This window comes from Rhinoraja longicauda, chromosome 22 (assembly GCF_053455715.1).
Source record: "Rhinoraja longicauda isolate Sanriku21f chromosome 22, sRhiLon1.1, whole genome shotgun sequence".
Lineage (NCBI taxonomy): Eukaryota > Metazoa > Chordata > Chondrichthyes > Rajiformes > Arhynchobatidae > Rhinoraja > Rhinoraja longicauda.
Window position 1 is genome coordinate 35,320,575 of NC_135974.1, and position 17,125 is coordinate 35,337,699.

A 17,125-nucleotide genomic window follows, 5' to 3' on the forward strand; every position below is an offset into this window, starting at 1 on the left:
TACCAAACAGCCATACTAAGCAAAAAGCAACAAGACACACACCACATGAAATAAAATTTACCATAAACATCCACCACAGCGGATTCCACATTCCTCACTGTGATGGAAGGTAATAAAGTTCAATCAGCTTCCCTCTTTGTTATCATAGATCATCTATCGAAGAAAGCACTTGAACTATGTTCTCTCCTACACTTACCCCAACAATCTATTATTGTTAGATACAAGGAAATATAGATGCTGTTATTACATTACTGTAAATGTCCCAATGAGAAATTCAAAACAAATTTCAGAAGCAATTGAGCATCTTTTGATGTAGACACAAGAGGCTGCAATCTTGCGTAGTAACACAATTTTACCAATTTTACAATTTTACAAGTGCTGGAGTAACACAATTTTACCAATACTTTACAAGGTACAACTCCAGGTCATGCAACATCTCTGGAGAGACCAGAGATGCTGCCTGACCCTCTGTGTTACTCCAGCACTTGTGTCTTTTTTTTTTGGAAACCAGCACCTGCAGATCCTTGTTTGCACATTTGGGATATTATCCACGGTGTAAAGCAGTGGTAAAATTGAGTTACTCCAGCACTTTTTATTCTATGCAAGGTTCCAGTATCTCCATCAAAAGATGTTCAATTGCTTCCGATAGATTTTTTTTTAATTCTCATTGGGACATTTACAGTATACAGAAAAAAATCTATATTAATAGGTTTAAAGCCATCAATTGCTTCAAAGCCGGTTTGTTTTTCTATATTTTATTAATGTTTCTATTAACCTCAGCATATAAAAAGACATAGGGCAGCACGGTGGCGCAGCGGTAGAGTTGCCGCCTCACAGTGCGTACAGCGCCAGAGACCCGGGTTCGATCCCGACTACGGGTGCTGCCTATACTGAGTTTGTACGTTCTCCCCGTGACCGCTTGGGATTTCTCCGAGATCTTCGGTTTCCTCCCACATTCCAAAGACGTACCGGTTTGTAGGTTAATTGGCTTGATGTATGTGTAACATATATAACATATAACATATAACATATAACAACTACTGCATGGAAACAGGCCTGTCCGGCCCTACCAGTCCACGCCGACCATTCTCCCTGACCTAGTCTCATCTACCTGCACTCAGACCATAACCCTCCAATCCCCTCCTATCCATATACCTATCCAATTTACTCTTAAATAATAAAATCGAGCCAGCCTCCACCACTTCCACCGGAAGCCCATTCCATACAGCCACAACCCTCTGAGTAAAGAAGTTCCCCCTCATGTTACCCCTAAACCTTTGTCCCTCAATTCTGAAGCTATGTCCCCTTGTTGGAATCTTCCCACTCTCAAAGGGAAAAGCCTACCCACGTCAACTCTGTCCGTCCCTCTCAAAATTTAAAAAACCTCTATCAAGTCCCCCCTCAACCTTCTACGCTCCAAAGAATAAAGACCCAACCTGTTCAACCTCTCTCTGTAGCCTAAGTGCTGAAACCCAGGCAACATTCTAGTAAATCTCCTCTGTATCTTTTCCATTTTGTCGACATCCTTCCTATAATTTGGCGACCAGAACTGCACACCATACTCCAGATTCGGCCTCACCAATGCCCTGTACAATTTCAACATTACATCCCAACTTCTATACTCGATGCTCTGATTTATAAAGGCAAGCATACCAAACGCCTTCTTCACCACCCTATCCACATGAGATTCCACCTTCAGGGAACAATGCACAGTTATTCCCAGATCCCTCTGTTCCACTGCATTCCTCAATTCCCTACCATTTACCCTGTACGTCCTATTTTGATTTGTCCTACCAAAATGCAGCACCTCACACTTATCAGCATTAAACTCCATCTGCCATCTTTCAGCCCACCCTTCCAAAAGGCCCAAGTCTCTCTGTAGACTTTGAAAATCTACCTCACTATCAACTACTCCACCTATCTTAGTATCATCTGCATATTTACTAATCCAATTTGCCACACCAGCATCCAGATCATTAATGTAAATGACAAACAACAGTGGACTCAACACAGATCCTTGGGGCACTCCACTAGACACTGGCCTCCAACCTGACATACAATTGTCAACCGTTACCCTCTGGTATCTCCCATTCAGCCATTGTTGAATCCATCTTGCAACCTCACTATTAATACCCAACGATTTAACCTTCTTAATCAACCTTCCATGTGGAACCTTGTCAAATGCCTTACTGAAGTCCATATAGACAACATCCACAGCCTTGCCCTTATCAATTTCCCTGGTAACCTCTTCAAAAAATTCAAGAAGATTAGTCAAACATGACCTTCCAGGCACAAATCCATGTTGACTGTTTCTAATCAGGCCTTGATTATCCAAATAATTATATATATTGTCCCTAAGTATCTTTTCCATTAATTTTCCCACCACAGACGTCAAACTAATAGGTCTATAATTGCTAGGTTTACTTTTAGAACCTTTTTTAAACAAAGGCACAACATGCGCAATGCGCCAATCTTCCGGCACCATCCCTGTTTCTAATGACGTTTGAAATATTTCCGTCATAGCCCCTGCTATTTCTGCACTAACTTCCCTCAATGTCCTAGGGAATATCCTATCAGGACCTGGAGACTTATCCACTTTTATATTCTTCAAAAGTGTCCGTACCTCCTCTTCTTTAATCCTCCTAATTTCCATCACTACTCTACTTGTTTCGCTTACCTCACATAATTCAATATCCTTCTCCTCGGTAAATACCGAAGAAAAGAAATTGTTTAATATCTCCCCCATTTCTTCTGGCTCAGCACATAGCTGTCCACTCTGACTCTCTAATGGACCAATTTTATCCCTCACTATCCTTTTGCTATTGACATATCTGTAGAACCCCTTGGGGTTTACTTTTACATTACTTGCCAAAGCAGCCTCATATCTTTTTTTCGCTTTTCTAATTTCCTTTATTAAGATTCCTTTTACATTCTTTATATTCCTCAAGAACCTCATTTACTCCCCGCCGCTTATATTTATTGTATATCTCCCTCTTTTTCCGAACCAAGTGTCCAATTTCCCTGGAAAACCATGGCTCTTTCAAATTATTATTCTTTCCTTTCCACCGAACAGGGACATAAAGACTCTGTACTCTCAAAATTTCACCTTTAAATATCCTCCATTTCTCTATTATATCCTTTTCATAAAACAACAATTTCCATTTCACTCCTTTTAAATCCTTTCTCATCTCCTCAAAATTAGCCTTTCTCCAATCCAAAATCTCAACCCTTGGTCCAGATTTGACCTTCTCCATAATGATATTGAAACTAATGGCATTATGATCACTAGACCCAAAGTGCTCCTCAACACATACCTCCGTCACCTGACCCATCTCATTTCCTAAATTGTCCCTAGTGTGTGTAGGGTAGTGTTTTAGTGTGCGGGGATCGCTGGTCGGTATGGTATCGGTGAGCTAAAGGGCCTGTTTCCATGCTGTATTTCTCAACTAAACTAAACTAAACTAAACTAAACTAAATCCTCTAATCTCTGGTGTAAAGTTGTAACTTTGCCTTCGTCAGAAGCTGACTGGACGTCTGATATCATTAGAGCCCCATTTCAACATGAACCAAGGCTTTGGTAGGGCAATTGTTGTGGTCATTGGGAAGTAATGGGGAAAGGTGTGTTGGCTGTAGAAGTTATACTTTCAACTTTCTTTTGAAGGGCCAGGAGAAAAAAAACACTATTATGTTTAGATGCAGGTCAAAGTTTATAATTAAAGATAGACACAAAGCACTGGAGTAACTCAGCGGGTCAGGCAGCATCTCTGGAGGAAAAGGATTGGTGATGTTTCGGGTTGGGACTCTTCCTCGAGACCCTAACCTTTTTCTCCAGAGATGCTGCCTGACCCACTGAGTTACTCCAACACTTTGTGCGTGTTTTTTACCTGCCTCTTAAACACCACTATCATATCTACCTCCACCACCACCACCCCTGATATTACATTCCAGGCAATCACTACCCTCTGTCTACAAAACCTGGCCTGCACATCTTTAAACACAAAATGCTGGAGTAACTCAGCGGGACTCAGAAGGAATGGGTGATGCTTCGGGTCGAGACACCTTCTTCAGACAAGAAAGGTCACCCATTCCTTCTCTCCAGAGATGCTGCCTGTCCATCATTTTGTGTCCATCTTCGGTTTAAACCAGCATCTGCTGTTCCTTCCTACACATCTTCTTTGAAGTTCGCTCCTGTCATCTTTAAACTATGTCCTCCATCCTTTGGTATCTCTATCCTGGGAAGAAGGTTCCGACTGTAAACAGTATCTACGCCTCTCACCATTTTATGTAGTTTAGTTTTTAGTTTAGAGATACAGCGCGGAAACAGGCCCTTCGGCCCACCGAGTCCGCACCGGCCAGCGGTCCCCGCACATTAACACTATCCTACACACACTAGGGACAAGTTTACACATACACCAGAACCAATTATCCTACAACCTGTGTGTCTTTGGAGTGTGGGAGGAAACCGAAGATCTCGGAGAAAACCCAAGCGGCCACAGGGAGGAGGTACAAACTCCGTTCAGACAGCACCCGCAGTCGGGATCGAACCCAGGCCTCTGGCGATGTAAGGCAGTAGCTCTACCACTGTGCCACCGAGCTAATACTTCCAATAGCTCTACCTTCTGCCTCTGACACTCCAGAGGTAACTATCCACGTTTGTCCAACCTCCATTGCCAAATTTTTAGGAGAAGAATAATGAGTGCAAATATAAATAACACGTAAAATATTTAAAATTAAATCACTGGATTAATATTTGTATGTTATGTGAAGCCAAGCGTCAATTAATGTTCTTGGTGAATGCACTGAAGATTGGATTTATGGAGCGAGGAACTTATAAATAATCTATCAGACCGTGTCAGTAAAAAGACATACATTTTTAAAAAATTAATATTTAAATGCAAAGTCTTGAGATTTTGATATCATGTTCCATAAATGTAATATCTTTTTTAATAAAAACTAATTTAATAAAATCCAATCCACTTTTGGTGTCTGCCTTACACCAGTGACCTGCATTGATCAAGATTCCACCCTTTACGCACAGCATTCTCAGTCATACTAATTCACAAATACATTTCTCTTCAATTATATTCCAGTTTTTGTCATTTAGGAGTAGAATTGGGCCATTCGGCCCATCAAGTCTACTCCGCCATTCAATCATGGCTGATCTATCTCTCCCTCCTAACTCCATTCTCCTGCCTTCTCCCCCTAACCTCTGACACCTGTACTAATCATTAATCTATCTATCTCTGCCTTAAAAATATCCATTGACTTGGCCTCCACTGCCTTCTGTGGCAAAGAATTCCACAGATTCACCACCCTCTGACTAAAGAAATTTCACCTCATCTCCTTCCTAAAAGAATGTCTTTTAATTCTGAGGCTGTGACCTCTAGTCCTAGACTCTCCCACTAGTGGAAACATCCTCTCCACATCCACTCTATCCAAACCTTTCACTACTCAGTACGTTTCAATGAGGTCCACCCTCATTCTTCTAAACTCCAGCGAGTACAGGCCCAGTGCTAACAAACGCTCATCATAGGTTAACCCACTCATTCCTGGGATCATTCTTGTAAACCTCCTCTGGACCCTCTCCAGAACCAGTACATCCCTTCCCTAGGTATGGTGACCAAATGGTCATTTCATATTGTTGAAATAATTATGGATAGGACAGGTTTGGAGGGATGTGGAGGTACGTGGGACTAATTTAGTTTAGTTTAGAGATACAGCGCGGAAACAGGCCCTTCGGCCCACTGCTTCCGCGCTGACCAGCGATCCCCGCACATTAACACTATCATACACACACTAGGGACAATGTTTACATTTACCAAGCCAATTAACCTACAAACCTGTACGTCTTTGGAGTGTGGGAGAAAACCCACACAGGTCACGTACAAACTCCGTACAGGCAGCACCCATTGTCGGGATCGAACCTGAGTCTCCCGTGCTGCATTCGCTGTAAGGCAGCAACACTACTGCTGGGCCACCTTGACCGCCCGATGTAGCTGGGACATTGTTGGCCGGTGTGGGCGAGTTGGGGCGAAGGACTTGTTTCCACACTGTATCACTCGATGACTCTATGACTCTAATTAGATTTTTCATCAACTTCTTTGTTTAAAGATACTCAGGTCTTTCAGAATTTGTATCCATTTTATTGTCCTTCCCATATTTTAATTAAATGCACGTTTACGTTTTAGTTAGTAGACACAAGGATCTCCAGATGCTGGTTTTCAATAACAGACACAAAGGTGGCACAATGTGCAGTGGTAGAGTTGTTGATTTACAGAGCCAGGGACCCAGGTTCGATCCTGACTGCGGGTGCTGTGTGCACGGAGTTTGTACGTTCTCCCTGTGACTGCGTGGGTTTTCTCCAGATGCTCCGGTTTCTTTCCGCATTCCCAACGACGTACATGTTTGTAAGTTAATTGGCTTCGGCATAATTGTAAATTGTCCCTAGTAAATTGTCCATAGTGTTAGTGTACGAGGTGGTCGCAGATCAGCAGCGTCTCGGTGTTTTGAAGTGCCTGTTCCGAGCTGTATCTTTAAAGTCTCTATCGTCTAAAGTCTCTAAAGTGCCGGAGTAACTCAGCAAGCAGACATCATCCAAGGAGTAAATGGTTAGGTGATGTTTTGGTCTGGGACCCCTTCTTCAGACCGTTTGTAGTTGGGGGACCATTTGTAGTTGGGGGACCATTTGTAGTTGGGGGACCGTTTGTAGTTGGGGGACCGTTTGTAGTTGGGGGACCGTTTGTAGTTGGGGGACCGTTTGTGGTTGGGGGACCGTTTGTAGTTGGGGGACCGTTTGTAGTTGGGGGACCGTTTGTGGTTGGGGGACCGTTTGTAGTTGGGGGACCGTTTGTGGTTGGGGGACCGTTTGTAGTTGGGGGACCGTTTGTAGTTGGGGGACCGTTTGTAGTTGGGGGACCGTTTGTAGTTGGGGGACCGTTTGTAGTTGGGGGACCGTTTGTGGTTGGGGGACCGTTTGTAGTTGGGGGACCGTTTGTGGTTGGGGAGAAATAGGTGGAAAGTAGGTGGGGGCAGAATAAAGCCTGGTAATTAATAGTCAAGTCAAGTCGACTTTATTTGTCACATACATATACAAGATGTGCAGTGAAATGAAAGTGGCAATGCCTGCGGATTGTGCTAAACTACAAAACAGAACAGATTTTTTTTTTTAAAGACACAACACAAAAAATAAATAAATACAGTAAATTAGTCCCTGGTGATATAAGAGTTAACAGTCCTGATGGCCTGTGGGAAGAAACTCCGTCTCATCCTCTCTGTTTTCACAGCGTGACAGCGGAGGCGTTTGCCTGACCGTAGCAGCTGGAACAGTCCGTTGCTGGGGTGGTAGGGGTCGCTCATAATGTTGCTGGCTCTGGGTCTGTACCTCCTGATGTATAGGTCCTGCAGGGGGGCGAGTGTAGTTCCCACAGTGTGTTCAGCCGAATGCACTACTCTCTGCAGGGCCTTCCTGTCCTGGGCAGAGCTGTTCCCAAACCAGACTGTGATGTTGCCGGACAAGATGCTTTCTACAGCCCCAGAGTAGAAGCACTGAAGGATCCTCAGAGAGACTCTGAATTTCCTCAGTTGTCTGAGGTGGTAAAGGCGCTGCCTTGCCTTACTCACCAGTGCGGCAATGTGTGTTGTCCATGTTAGATCCTCTGTGATGTGGACTCCCAGGTATTTAAAGATGCTCACCCTATCCACAATAGACCCATTTATCTCCAGTGGCGTGTACGTCCTCGGATGTTGAGCCCTTCTAAAGTCCACAATCAGCTCCTTAGTTTTTGTGACATTCAAGAGAAGGCTATTGTCCTGACACCAGAGTGCCAGATCAGCCACCTCCTCTCGGTAGGCCTTCTCATCGTTGTCGGAGATCAGGCCCACCGCCACAGTGGTCATCAGCAAACTTGATGATAGAGTTGGAGCTGAACCTGGCCACACAGTCGTGTGTGTACTGGGAGTACAGTAGGGGGCTAAGGACACAACCCTGGGGGGATCCTGTGTTCAGGGTGAGGGGGCTAGATGTATGTCTCCCCATCTTGACCACTTGGGGCCTGGTGGTGAGAAAGTCCAGGACACAGGGGAGTGTTAAGCCCCAGTTCCAGCAGTTTCTCAGCAAGTCTGGTGGGGACTATTGTTTTGAAAGCTGAACTAAAATCAATGAACAGCATCGTCACATAGCCGCCCTTCTGGCTGTCAAGATGAGAGAGAGCGGTGTGCAGAACCTGGGAGACCGCATCATCCGTGGATCTGTTCGGACGGTATGCGAAGAGTAGATTAGTTCAACGAGGCATCATGTTCAGCAGGGACATTGTGGGCCGAATGTGCTGTACTGTTCTATGTTTGACGATCGTCATTGCAAGTGCTCTGACATTAAGCACATCTGCATGAAATGTACAGAAGATTAATTAAAAACCGTGGAAACAAATGCTACTCTGTAAGGTGGGACTGCAGAAAGATCAAAGCGATCCATCTTGATCAGTGCGGGGTGTTAGAGGTTATGGGGAGAAGGCAGGAGAATGGGGTTGAGAGGGAAAGATAGATCAGCCATGATTGAATGGCGGAGTAGACTTGACGGGCCGAATGGCCTAATTCTACTCCAATCACTTCTGACCTTATGAGCTATCAAGTCCCAGGCATAAAAAACGAGCTGTATATCTCATCAAACTCACTCACTATGTAGGAAGGAACTGTGGTTTTTTTAACCTGTTCACAGCAACTTTTCCAATCTCGGATTTGGACAGATGAATATGGACATGCCCCAATAATCTTAAATATAACTATTTCTAGCTATTGCGGGAAAGTTTAGAAATCTGTCAAAATTTAATTTCAAATGTGTCCCCTTAAATCGTGAACTGCAACCGTGTTGCAAATTAAACATTCATGTCACGCTATAAGGACACACAAATCTGATCTGAGATGTGATTCTTTGAAATCTCTATTGAGGCAACATCTTTGAAAACCACAGGACATCTTGAAGCACTTCACATCCAAAGACCTTATTCTTGAATTAAATGAAACCTGATACACAAGGAACTGCAGATGCTGGAATGTTGAGTGATAAACACAAAGTGCTGGAGGAACAGCGAGTCAGGGAGCATCTGTGCAGGGAATGGAAAGGCAACGTTTCGGGTCGGGACCCATCTTCACTCTAGATACAGAGTGCAGAATGTAGTTCTCATCTGTGTCGCGCAGTAGTTCCAAAGTCCAATGTCCGCAATGGGGTAGAGGTGAATCGGACAGTACCCTAGCTTATGGAAGGACATTAAGAAGTCTGATAACAGAGGGGAAGAAGCTGTTCCTGAGTCTGGTGGTGCGCGCTTTCAAGCTTCTGTACCTTCTGCTGGATGGGAGCGGGGAGAAGAAGGAATGACCGGGGTGGGACAGGGTCAAGCCCTTGATTACGTTGGCTGCTTTTCCGAGGCAGCGCGCAGTGTAGATGGAGTTAATGGTGGGGACTCTGGTCTATGTGATGGCCCGGGCTACATCCACAACGCTCTACAACTTATTCTTTTTATTTCTACTTGGGATAAAAAATGCTACCAGCAAACTACTGCAGCAGGAGATGGTAGTGCAGTGTTAAACCCAGAATGTTTATCTCGTACTCCCTGCACGCATGTATCCCTGTACAATTTGTTCGTAAGTATTTCTCAGGTTTGGCTTCTAGTAACTTTACAACCCCTACTGCTTATATTACAAAAACACGTATAGCGTGCGGCACGGTGGCGCAGTGGTAGAGTTGCTGCCTTATAGCGCTTGCAGTACCAGAGACCCGGGTTCGATCCCGACTACGGAGGCTGCCTGTACAGGGTTTGTATGTTCTCCCGAAACGTGGGTTTTCTCCGAGATCTTCGGTTTCCTCCCACACTCCAAAGACGTTCAGGTTTATAGGATAATTGACTTGGTATTAATGTAAAATTGTCCCTAGTGTGTGTAGGATAGTGTTAATGTGCGGGGATCGCTGGTCGGTGCGGACTCGGTGGGCTGAAGGGCCTGTTTCCGTGCTGTATCTCTAAACTAATCTAAACAAAACATAATCTGATTAAAGAAACAGAAATATCTGGTTATTTTAGCAGCAATGAATTCCTTTTTGTTTAGTTCCATCTTTGCATTTTTATGGAGGCCTTCCTTGGAAATCAATTCTGTTTTTAGATTCATCTGTTCGAAAGTGAACAATGGGTCGAGGTGATATTTTGTGAAATCAATGCAAAGCCATGAAGTCAGCAGAAGCTTCTGAGCAAATCAATAATCTTCAGCCGTATTGTTCAGGTTTACAATTTTGCTTGGGACTCGGCCTTTTATTCAGGTTGGGACCACCCACAGGGGGGTAGTGATCGCGTTAAACAAAGAAGCAGAATGGTCTGGCCTGGTGTGATACCAGTCTACACAATGAGATTAGGACCCAGCAGTAAAGATCCCGGTTTGTATACCTTTGTGCAGAAGATGCCAAATGAAGATGTCTATCATCAGGAAGCCAAATTTGAGAAGGTCAAATAGTTCCTCATGAATAACATGGTTAAACGTTTTACTGAGGTTTAAAATGGCCATGTATTGTAGTTCAGTTCAGTTCAGTTCAGATTAGTTCAGATCAGTTTAGTTCAGTTCAGTTTAGATTAGTGTAGTTTAGTTTCATTTTGTTTAGAGATACATCATGGAAACAGGCGCATTGGACCCCTGAGTCCATGCTGACCCAAACACTAGTTCTATCCTACACACTCAGGACAATTTGTAGAAGCCAATCAACCTACAAACCTGCACGTGTTTGGGATGTGGGAGGAAACCCACGTGGTCACCGGGAGAACGTGCAAGCTCCACACAGACAGCACCCGAGGTCAGAATCAAACCCGGGTCCCTGGCTGGGTAAGGCAGGTGTCCCCTATCACAACTATAAGATTCGGCCCACTGAGCTCGCGCCGACTATGGATCATACAGATTCTACGCTATCCGATCTGCTCCGTACATGCTAAGAGCCGTTTGCAGAGACCAATTAAACTACAAACCCGGACGTCTTTGTGATGTGGGAGGAAACCAGAGCACCCGAAGGAAGCCCCCCTGGTCACAGGGAGAACATGCAAACTCCACACCGACAGCACCCGAGGTCAGGCTCGAACGCGGGCGTCTGGCATGATGAGGCAGCAGCACTACCAGCTGTGCCAGCGTGCGGCCCAGATCAGATGATGTCTCCACATAAATACAATCGAGTCAAACTCAGATGCAATAGGTCGTGCAGGAGAGAAGATGACGAGTACAGAATATAGTTCTCAGCATTGTCACGCATCAGCTCTGCAGAGTCCAAAGTCCGCAATTCAGTTCAGTTCAGTATATTGTCACGTGTACCGAGGTACAGTGAAAAGCTTTTGTTGCGTGCTAATTGAGGTGAATCGGGCAGTACCCTAGTTCAGAATAGTTTGAACATCTTTCATGTATTTCCCATAGGCCTCCACACAGCGAATTAAGGACTTGTTTATTCTGAAAGAAAAGTGTGTTGTTATATATGGAGAGATTGACAGAAAAGATTCAATGAATCAGAAAAGAGAAGAAGGAAAGTAACACATAGGTATTCAGAGAGCAGCAGGCTTCATGAATAATTTCTATCAGGGCAGGGGAGCGCTGCTGAGAAGGATAATGAAGTTCCCGCAACAGTTCTTTACAACTATACCTTTGTACCTGCCTTAGCAGTTATTGGAACCTTTTCACTGTGAAATGTCACAGGATACAACCATAGCAACCAAGGTAGTGTCTACGATTGGGCAAGGTGCAGCTGAGGGAAATTATATCTTGGAATTGAGAACTGCTGACAAACGAGGATAAAAAGAAGCAAACATGGGCTTTCATTCACAGAGTGATTTCGACACTGTGCAGAAGAAGCCTTCTCGGAAAGAGGTATTCAGTCCATCGTTAGGCAGTAGTCAAAAGTTGACGAGAGGTGGGCTTGAAAGAACATCTTAGAGGGAGATGAAGGGAGCATTGAAGGGCTTTGATGGTAGATGGTCTCCCAGTATCCACCTCACCTCACATCCGGAATCTTGGAATCATCTTTGATCAAACCCTCTCCTTCGACAAACACATCAAACACATCACAAAGACAGCCTTCTTCCACCTCAAAAACATTGCCCGTCTCCGTCCATCCCTCTCCTTCACAGCTGCAGAAACCCTCATCCACGCCTTCATCACCTCCCGTCTGGACTACTGCAACAGCCTCCTCTTTGGCTCACCCTCAAAAATCATCAGTAAACTTCAATACATTCAAAACTCCGCTGTCCATCTACTCACCCACTCCCCGATCCGTGACCATATCACCCCCGTCCTTTACAAACTCCACTGGCTCCCCATCCCCCAGAGAATCCAGTACAAAATCCTCCTCATGACCTACAAAGCCCTCCATAACCTGGCCCCATCCTACCTGACTGACCTCCTCCACAGGCACACTCCCACCTGCACCCTCCGCTCTGCTGCTGCCAATCTCCTGTCCCCCCCCCCATCCGGACCAAACTCAGATCCTGGGGGGACAGGGCTTTCTCCATCGCTGCTCCCACCCTATGGAACTCACTACCCCAAACCGTCAGAGACTCCTCCTCACTCACCACATTCAAAACATCACTGAAGTCTCACCTCTTCAGCACTGCCTTCAACCACTGATGATCACCTCACCTTCTGTCTCCTTTCTCTGTTCGTTTACTTATTTATCTATTTATTCACTTCTCTATGTTCTAGTAATCCCTGTAAAGCGTCTTTGAGTGTTTGAAAAGCGCTATATAAATGTAATACATTATTATTATTATTATTATAATCAAAAATGAATCATATGACATTAAATGTCAGAATCCCCCCCCCCTCAAAATTTGGTGAGAGAGGGGTCGTTTATCACTTTGATTTTTGGTAAGGTTCTATCGGGGGCTTGGCCCCAGAGGCGAGATTACGGAATGGCTGAATAGATAGGCAGCTGCAGAAAAGTTATAGTGAATTACCAGTAAGCTAATGTACGGCCCAGTGGCGCAGCGGGTAGAGCTGCTGCCCCGCACGTTTTTGGGATGTGGGAGGAAACCAGAGTGCCCAGAGGAAGCCCACACGGTCACTGGGAGAACGTGCAAACTCCACACGGACAGCACCCGAGGATCAAACACGGGTGTCTGGCATGATGAGGCAGCAGCTCTACCAGCTGTGCCAGCGTGCGGCCGGCCCACGTCAGGTGATGTCTCCACATAAACACAATCAAGTCAAACTCATATCCAATAGGTAGTGCAGGAGGGGTGATACAGAGTGCAGACTTGACCTAGGTTCAATCCTGACCTCATGTGTTGCCCGTGTGGAGTTTCTGCCCCCTCCCCTGACATCAGTCTGAAGAAGGGTCTCGCCCCAAAGCCTCACCCATTCCTTCTCTCCCGAGATGCTGCCTGACCCACTGAGTCACTCCAGCATTTTGTGTCTATCTTCGATTTAAACCAGCATCTGCAGCTCTTTTCTCCACAGTCTCCTTCTGTATTGGAGCCATTCCATGGAATACAGGAGCACAGGGTTAAATAAAACCCATGCCTAGGTGACCTCCATTACCGCCAAAGGGATCTATAGGAGACGCTGCCTCAAAAAGGCAGCCAATATCATCAGAGACCCCACACCACCCTAGCTACACTCTCATTTCACTACTACCATCGGGAAGAAGGTACAGGAGCCTGAAAACCATGACCCCCTGGTTCAAGAACAGCTTCTTCCCAACAACCATCAGGGTCTTGAACACTGCACAACACTAGCCTCAGAAACTGTGACCTTGTGTGGGGACTGTGTCTTTGGTTGTATTGTGAATTTCATCTTTTTACACTATTATCGTTACCCAGTGTTATGGTTATAGAGTTGTAGAATCGTACAGAATGGAAACAGGCCCAATGGCCCAACTTGCCCACGCCGACCAACATGCCCCATCTACTGCCTGCGTTTTGCCCATAGCCCTCTGAACCCTGTCCTATCCATGGACCTGTCTAAGAATGTCTTTAGGTTATTATAGACAATAGACAATAGGTGCAGGAGGAGGCTATTCGGCCCTTTGAGCCAGCACCGCCATTCAATGTGATCATGGCTGATCATTCTCAATCAGTACCCCGTTCCTGCCTTCTCCCCATACCCCCTGACTCCGCTATCCTTAAGAGCTCTATCTAGCTCTCTCTTGAATGCATTCAGAGAATTGGCCTCCACTGCCTTCTGAGGCAGAGAATTCCACAGATTCACAACTCTCTGACTGAAAAAGTTTTTCCTCATCTCAGTTCTAAATGGCCTACCCCTTATTCTTAAACTGTGGCCCCTTGTTCTGGACTCCCCCAACATTGGGAACATGTTTCCTGCCTCTAACGTGTCCAACCCCTTAATAATCTTATACGTTTCAATAGACAATAGACAATAGACAATAGGTGCAGGAGTAGGCCATTCAGCCCTTCGAGCCAGCACCGCCATTCAATGCGATCATGGCTGATCACTCTCAATCAGTACCCCGTTCCTGCCTTCTCCCCATACCCCATCACTCCGCTATCCTTAAGAGCTTTATCCAGCTCTCTCTTGAAAGCATCCAACGAACTGGCCTCCACTGCCTTCTGAGGCAGAGAATTCCACACCTTCACCACTCTCTGACTGAAAAAGTTCTTCCTCATCTCCGTTCTAAATGGCCTACCCCTTATTCTTAAACTGTGGCCCCTTGTTCTGGACTCCCCCAACATTGGGAACATGTTTCCTGCCTCTAATGTGCCCAATCCCCTAATTATCTTATATGTTTCAATAAGATCCCCCCTCATCCTTCTAAATTCCAGTGTATACAAGCCTAATTGCTCCAGCCTTTCAACATACGACAGTCCCGCCATTCCGGGAATCAACCTAGTGAACCTACGCTGCACGCGCTCAATAGCAAGAATATCCTTCCTCAAATTTGGAGACCAAAACTGCACACAGTACTCCAGGTGCGGTCTCACCAGGGCCCGGTACAACTGTAGAAGGACCTCTTTGCTCCTATACTCAACTCCTCTTGTTACGAAGGCCGACATTCCATTGGCTTTCTTCACTGCCTGCTGTACCTGCATGCTTCCTTTCAGTGACTGATGCACTAGGACACCCAGATCTCGTTGAACATCCCCTCTTCCTAACTTGACACCATTCAGATAATAATCTGCCTTTCTATTCTTACTTCCAAAGTGAATAACCTCACACTTATCTACATTAAACTGCATCTGCCATGTATCCGCCCACTCACACAACCTGTCCAAGTCACCCTGCAGCCTTATTGCATCTTCCTCACAATTCACACTACCCCCCCAGCTTAGTATCATCTGCAAATTTGCTAATGGTACTTTTAATCCCTTCATCTAAGTCATTAATGTATATCGTAAATAGCTGGGGTCCCAGCACCGAACCTTGCGGTACCCCACTGGTCACTGCCTGCCATTCCGAAAGGGACCCATTTATCCCCACTCTTTGCTTTCTGTCTGTCAACCAATTTTCTATCCATGTCAGTACCCTTCCCCCAATACCATGTGCTCTAATTTTGCCCACTAATCTCCTATGTGGGATCTTGTCGAAGGCTTTCTGAAAGTCGAGGTACACTGCACACAGTACTCCAGGTGCGGTCTCACTAGGGCCCTTATATTTTGGGTTATTCTATATTATCTGCGTGTTATCGTGTTAATGGGCCTGTTGAGCTGTAGCGAGTGAGAATGCCATTGTTCCATTTTCGGTACATGTGACAATTAAACATTCTCGAACGCTAACTCTCAATTCAAAGTGAGCTCCTCAATCAGTCAGAAAGCCAACAGAGCAATCAGTGCACGAGGAGCATACTTTAAAAATTAAAATGCAATTATCCTCAAAGAACTAAAAAAGAAATACAGGATTGTTCCGGAGAGCAAAGTCTAAAAGGCATTAATTAACAGGAAAATGTATTTTAAAGAAAATTGAGGCCACTGACCTTTTCCATTATTTAGTCTTGAGGCAAATCCTTGGCCCACTTCATGTAAAAGCTGGACTCTGTAGAATAAGCCAGAAAATACTTATGCTGCAAAGGTTAACACACTAAAAAGATTTTAAAAACATCCTCAGCTATAAGTTCACACAGTCATTATACTACCCAGTTTTACCAATAGAAGCGTAACTAACACTAGCTTTAAAATAGCAAAATGCACAAGATAATCAGTGTGCTGGGAGATTAACAGCATTGAAGTGCATTTTCAGGGCATTAAAACATCTCCCCTTTCTCAGATTTTGTTTCAGATTCACCATGACTATTTTTCAATTTGTTGCCATTAACTGCACTTAACACAAGGGTTTTCTCCACCCTGGTCATTTCTCATTCCCATCAGGCAGTAGATATAAAAACTGGAAAGTACATACCACCAGATTCAAGAACAGTTTCTTCCCCTCTGTTATCAGACTTCTGAATGGTCTTCCTGTAAACTAGGGTGTAGTCCTGATCTTCCAACCCACCTCAATTGGACATTGTGGATTTTTCTCTGGTACTGTAACACTGCAATGCTGAAAAATATCTACATTCTGCATTCTGGTATTTTTTTCTTTGCACGACCTGTTGTAATTGTGAATGGTTTAGTTTAGCTTGGTTTAGATATATAGCATGGAAACAGGCCCTTCGGCCCACCGAGTCCACACCGACCAGCGATCCTTGCACATTAACACTGTCCTACACTAGGGACAATTGTTACATTTATATCAAGTCAATTAACCTACAAACTTGTACGTCTTTGCAGTGCGGGAGGAAACAGAAGATCTCGGAGAAAACCCATGCAGGTCACGGGGAGAACGTGCAAACTCCGTATAGACAGCACCCGTAGTCGGGATCGAACCCGGGTCTCTGGCGCTGTGAGGCAGCAACTCTACCACTGCACCCACCCATATGGCTTGGTTATACTAATGTCTAAAGTAAGTACTTCATCTCTAAAGTAAACTAAACATTGACAGACGTTGGGTTTTAATAAGATTTTTCAATGGAGGATAGGAACAGCTGGATAAAGAGCTTTACAGAGAGACTTCTAATGTCGTGCACAAATGTGGGAGAATCTCCTAAATGGAATGAGTTTCCGATCAGAGGCAATGGGATTTGCAGAGATTGGAAATTCAATATGAAGCCCCAAGCAAGTATTAA

General features: G+C 44.8%; 1 protein-coding gene across 1 annotated transcript in view; it reads right to left on the bottom strand.

Annotated features, from left to right (window-relative positions):
• oprl1 (opiate receptor-like 1) overlaps positions 1 to 17,125 on the bottom strand; it is a 173,752-nt gene that overhangs the window by 85,077 nt on the left and 71,550 nt on the right. Inside the window, exon 2 of the mRNA XM_078419127.1 lies at positions 15,938 to 15,996. Within this exon, the coding sequence (XP_078275253.1) occupies positions 15,938 to 15,946 (9 nt within the window). The 5' untranslated portion in view covers positions 15,947 to 15,996. The remainder of the gene's footprint in view (positions 1 to 15,937; positions 15,997 to 17,125) is intronic.